Raw genomic sequence first — 6,348 nt, 5'->3', positions numbered from 1 at the left:
TATATGACATGCTTGGATTGGGGCTATTAGTTTGGTTTGAATCAACAAACAATAGATCATCATTCCCATAACATTTTAGTGGCTCATCTGTTTTGACCAAAGCCATAATTTTAATAACTTTAGTCGGTCCACTCCATTCATTCACGATGTTATGCTTATATAACTTTGTCTAAGGTAGCTTAAGTGGTAATATTGTTTTAAGAGACGAAAAATCACAAATTTGATTTTCATGTAAAACGTCTTAAGTTAAAATGAATGTCATTCAATCCTGTCTATATAGACACTATCTGAAGTCACTCAAATAGTGGCATAAACCATAATAAATCCCCTCATTTATCTTCTTCTATATTTTCTTTGTAGAGAGGTTTTTTTTATGAATGCGTGTACATTTTTTTTTCATTTGATAAATTGGTGTGTTGGTAAGAGTAAAGAGTCTTATATATTGAGTCAACTAAACAAGGCCCCCAGCAATTGTTTGAAGATGAGGAGTTTCTACTTTCTAGTCAAGATTGATCAAATAACCCTTTTTTCATTTAATTGGACATTTTGAATCTTGATATGTTTTCATATTTGATTAAATCGGGATAACTAATACAATAGTTTGTTATAAATTTGATTAATTTTTGTATTCAATGAATGCTGTTTTTCCTTTTCATATATATATATACATATTTGAAAATTGAATTTGTTTAAAATTGAATAGAGCAATAGCATGCGCGGACATCACGTAGTACAAAGTGTAAAACAACATCTTCTACAACAAACTCAATCAATCATTTGACAGCTAATAATAAACTACATTAATTAATCTCTATTTAATTACTCATTAATAGACACTTGTCCTATTTCTAATATTACTTTTCTTCCATTAATTAATTAACTAACTTAATTACTTTGTCCTATTTTCCAACAACACACTATTAAATATTTAATTATGATGTGACAATATAATATGAATATATATACAAGTTACAACCACTTAACAACCATGCAAATGCAATCTAAGGGTTAGTTTGATTCATCAGCTTATTGGCAAATATTATCGATACACTTAATTGCTCCGATCGAGTTATTCAATGTTTTTAAAATATTTATAATAATTTATATATGTAATATATATATTTGTACATATATTTATAAATAATTTAGAATGTAAATTTTTTATATAATTAATAATTATTTTTTTTAGGTTTGAACTTTTTTTCAAATAACTCACAATCTATTCACATATCTCATTAACTAAATTATATAATCAAAATCAAAATAACATTATATATACTCTTTTATAAAATAAAAAATATATTATTATATATTAATATTATTTAAATATTTTTTTCAAAAACAACCCAACTAATTTTTATAACTCCAATTCAAAAAAGATTATTTAAATAACTCTAACTCAAACACATTTTAATAAATTTGGACTAAAAGACAAAATATATTTGATTTTATACCACTAATAACGTCATGATTTAAATAGTGTTTGAGAATATTAATCGGATAAGTTTTTTTGAACTTTGGATTCCCCAATTACTACCATTACCATTAATTGAATAATATGTTTTGCTTACGACCCGACCTAAATAGATTTAGGAGCAAAATAAGCCGGCTATCGCCATGATTTTAATGGTGTTTTGAGAATATTAGTCGGATAATTTTTTTTGAACTATGGGTTCCCCAACTACTACCATTGAATGATATTTTTCGCCTCTAACCTGATCTAAATGGATTTAGGAGCAAAATAAGTCGTATATCACCTACTTAATAGACGCTGGCTCAGCACCAACTCGGGCAATTTCCCATCTCGCCACGGCTTCATTCTCCGCAAGATTTTGGTCCTCTATTTACACTCTTAAAAATAGTTGGACTCTTTCCTATTTTAAGTGTAATCAATAGAGTCATGTTCTCCGTAGCCGCTAGAAAAACAGGATGGGTTGGGCTGACGGGATTTCAGGTTTCCAATCTAAGTGAGATGCCCAAGGAAATAGTGAACTTTTACGTCTATTACCTCTTAAAATGCGACTAATTACCGCTGATTAAACCTATAACCTGCATAAAAAAACTCAACTAAGTAAGATCGAATCAGGGACATAAGTGACACTTGGCTGCAGATATCAACCTCTTTTTTGTCACGGAAATATTAGTACTATTTGAACCCAACTAAAAAGCTTAAGCCCCTAACTAATAATTTATATAGCAAAAAAAAAGTTGATAATTTTAACTTTTGTATATTATTTATTAATGTTTATGAGCAGCTCAGCACCAACAATTAGAACCCAAATAAATTAAGCTGTTTCTTATTATAATAACAAAATAAGCCAAATTGAGAATTTAATTAATCTGATTGCCTCACTATGGAGAGAGAGAGTACATTATTTTTTTCTCATAAAATTAATTTACAAACAAACCAAACTTGTAAATTAATTAACACATTCACTAATTAATAATAATAATGTTGTATATATAAATATAAAATACAAATTCAAATTTACGGCTTTAATTTGAAATGGTTAATTAGGATTTAGGATCTAGCTAGGCTAGACTAGCTAGGTACATGAATAATACTGAGCGAACTCGTGAAGAGACTCAGCCGGCGGCGATTCAACAGCGTTTTCAAGCATCCACAGTAGATGTTCAAACAAGACCACTTCACAATCAACGATGACGGCGGCGGCGGCGGCGTCGCTGTCTTGATCAGATTCCGACGAAAGTTCCCGGATGACAGGGTTGTCGATAACGTCGGAGCTGACGAGGTATCTGCGCCTAGACTTGCCTACGTAGACGGTTCGGAGAATGTTGGAGTCGTCGGAGGAGGAAGAGAAGGAGGAAGCGGCGGCGGAGATTTTAGTGGAATTACCGGAAGGGTCGCTTAAACTGCGACCGAGTTTGCTGAAGGAATTCCATTTTTTCATTACTGAAGATTTCAGTTTTGTTAGCTTTGCTCCTTTGCCCATGTTAATTAATTAATTACTTTCTGATAAAAAAGATTGAAATTGAGAGAGAAAGAGAGAGAGAAAGAGAGAGATTTGTGGAGAATGATGGGAAATGTGGTGGGAAGGTTCGGAATTTATAAAGGTTGAAACTTCAAAGAGGGCTATCAAAAACTAAATAGTTCTTTGTTTGATTCAATTTATTTATTTTAGTAGAGTACTTTAGGAATGATTAATTTTGTTGTGTTTCGAATGTGTTTGGTAATATTTTGAATGTTAGTATTTTTTTTTTTATCATACAACTCTCATTTATGTATTTACAATTACAAATAAATATTTATTTAAAAAAAAACTAGAATAACTCAACCTCATTTAAAAGAGCATCTAACTTAAACTTTGATCATTTATACTAGACTTTTGTCATATTTATATATAATCTTAGTGTTGGTTGGAATTTGAATTTTAAATAGGAATGATTGATGATGAATTTAAATTGGTGAGTATTTTTTTTATGAAAAAATTTAAAAAGCATTAATATATAATAATAAAATAATTTAAAATATATGTTATTTCAGAATTTTGGTTAATTATTTAAGTGATGCGATAGATGAAAAATAGAATAAAATTATGTTTGATTAGATTGAATTATTTAAATATTTCTAACCAAACAAGTCCTAAGTTTATTCTCAAATAGTGTTTTTTTTTAATTATTTAAAAAATATTGATGAGTGGTGATTTTGAGAAGATCTTTTTTTTTTTTGTAAAATTATTTTAAAAAAATATTAATATATAATGATAAAATATATATTTTGTGGAGTATTATTGTCATTCATTGAGTAATGTCCAAATTTTTGAGTAATTGCTGAAAGTTTGAATTGATGCGGCTGATATAAAAGGCTTACATATTTTGTATGTAATATCATCTAGATTATTTTTTGGTGAACTATCTAGTTAGAAAGAAATTGTCGAACTTTCAATAATCGTAATCGTTTAATACATATCATTTATAATAATATTATTATGACGCTTGTTGAGATTTGTTTAGGAAAAAACATTATGGTCTGCTAAGGAGTTAATCGTTATTTTCGAGGATTTATTAACTCGATAATTTATTAAGTATATTTTTTTATGTTAGGTTTAATTTGTCATTGTATTTAAACGATTCTTTTTATTTTTAATATATATGTACTTCTTAGAAGAAAAAAATATATATATATTATTTTTAAATAAGGTATATTTTAGTATTTTAATTAAATGGAATAATATCATTGTTAAGAAAATGAAAAAAAAATATATATATATATATATATATATTTGATTATGGATAAAAAAATCCTACACAACTAAATCTATAGTAATTAAAATAAAAATAACACACTTTTTTATGTGTGGTAATATTAAAATTATTTTCAATTTATTTATTAATCCTTAGTATAGCTGACTTGTTTGGAAAGAATACTAGGAATGAATTGAAACTAGCACTAAAGCAATTATCTTTTTGGACCATTTCATAAAATCATTAAATATGTTAGGTTAGAAATAAAGTATATATAATGACTTTTTTTATAATATTTTAAAAAATAATTATTATAATAGTGTTGACTATTGATTAATATTGTAATTATTGGAAATTTATATAAATTAGTCTTTGTTGTTAATTTTTTTTAATAAAATGTAATTATTGAGTCATTGAATTTTTATTCTTATAAGGATTCAAGTTTGTTTTATAAGGGATAATTGGTAGACTTTGGTTCAATTATAAGTACTTTTTAAAATATTTCTTGTTTGATTTTTGTTTATTGTAGTAACTAACAAAAAAAAATCTGAAACACTAAATTTAAACTGATTTTTTTTTATTTAATTTTGTTCTATTTGTATCACAAAATATCTTATCATTATTGTTAAGTAAAATATTTAATTCATTGTTAAACATTATTCTTTAAAAATAAATAAATATAAAAAAATGCTGAAAGTTAAAAAATTTGAAAAACGTAAAAAATATAATTAAAAAGAATTTTAAAAAATGACATTGATAATTAAATAAATAAAAATAAACTCCACAAACATATTTAATGTATATTATATTTTAAAGTTAATAAGAGTTATTTTATTTTATTAATAAAAAAAATAAAATTAGACATTAAATAATATGAAATTAAAAATACTTAATTTTTTAAAAAATAATTTATATATTATGAAAAAAATGAATCATAATCAAAACAAAACTAAACCTGCCCTACAACAAATTGAAAAACTAAAATTAATTAAGAGATTAACGAATATCTTAAAAAAAAAGACAATAAAATCAACAAATCAATTTCACGAATCTTAAAAATGTGTGGATTACATGACATTGCTATGTCAATTGTTTTTTCAAATTAAATAATTCACTTAGAGATAATAAAGAAAATGATTCAACAATTCATAATAACTCAAGTTCAAAATAGAATTCAAACACCCTCCAACATTAACTAAAATAAAATCTTATTAATTAACTAAGAAAAATATTTTGGACATTATTGATGTAAAAAGAGAAATTACATTTATCTGAAAGCTAAGATTAGAACATGTAAAAGTTTAAAATCTAATTCTAAAAAAAATTATAAAACAAATTTTTGAACTCTAAACAATCAAGATCATAATTGAGTTCAACTATAATCTTATTCAATTATATTATTTTATTCAAACACAAAAACATATCTTCCACAATAATAAATTTATAAAACTCAATTTAATGAAGATACAATCATACATTTTCAAATAAAATAAAATAAAAATACAGTATGATATTATTATATATTTGATGAAAAAGGTGGAATGAGTCCAAAATGAGCTGACCCCATCCCATTGGCCACGTTTGGCGGTCAAGGGACAGAGCATACTTTTCAATGAGCCATGGAACCATCTAGTATATATAAAAAAAAAACAAATTATTTATTCCCATTTGATCAAAATCAGTATTTTATAATTAGTAACACACTTTTAAAATGAGTTACAACTATTTATCACATAAATTATTTCTAATAAAATAACTGTATAGAATGATTAATTAATATTATACCATTCAAGTTAATTAAGGGGTCAAAGTCCTTAGACTTTGGCTTAGATGAAACACAAAGTAACAAATTTGTTTGTTTGGAAATTTATTGCCTTGTAATTTAAATGTGTGATTCATATTCAATTATAAAAAATATGTCATTTTAAAAATTAAAACTTAAATGATATTAATATATAATAAAGTATAATTGTTTTTTAAATAAAATATTGTAGTTGCTATAATTGACAAGAAGATATATGAATATTCAACTAACCCAAACTCAGCAAGGTCTAAGTTTATATTTGAGTTCTAAAAAGGGAATTAATAAACTTAAAGGTATGCGCACGTCAAAAATGGAAATAAAAAACACGTAAAAAAGTG

The 6,348-nt window shown here is 25.3% G+C and overlaps 1 protein-coding gene across 1 annotated transcript; it reads right to left on the bottom strand.

Annotated features, from left to right (window-relative positions):
• Positions 1-2,496: 2,496 nt before the first annotated feature.
• On the bottom strand, positions 2,497-3,036 carry LOC124936979 (auxin-responsive protein SAUR78-like). The gene has a single exon (XM_047477505.1). The coding sequence runs from the start codon at positions 2,952-2,954 to the stop codon at positions 2,547-2,549; it is 408 nt and encodes a 135-aa protein (XP_047333461.1). The 5' UTR covers positions 2,955-3,036; the 3' UTR covers positions 2,497-2,546.
• Positions 3,037-6,348: the final 3,312 nt, after the last annotated feature.

Source organism: Impatiens glandulifera, chromosome 4 (assembly GCF_907164915.1).
Source record: "Impatiens glandulifera chromosome 4, dImpGla2.1, whole genome shotgun sequence".
NCBI classification, from domain to species: Eukaryota; Viridiplantae; Streptophyta; class Magnoliopsida; order Ericales; family Balsaminaceae; genus Impatiens; species Impatiens glandulifera.
This window is presented reverse-complemented; position numbering and strand designations above follow the sequence as displayed.

Bases quoted from the DNA above. Each gene is read 5' to 3' on its own strand.
- LOC124936979 (XM_047477505.1), bottom strand. From the start codon at position 2,954: ATGGGCAAAGGAGCAAAGCTAACAAAACTGAAATCTTCAGTAATGAAA.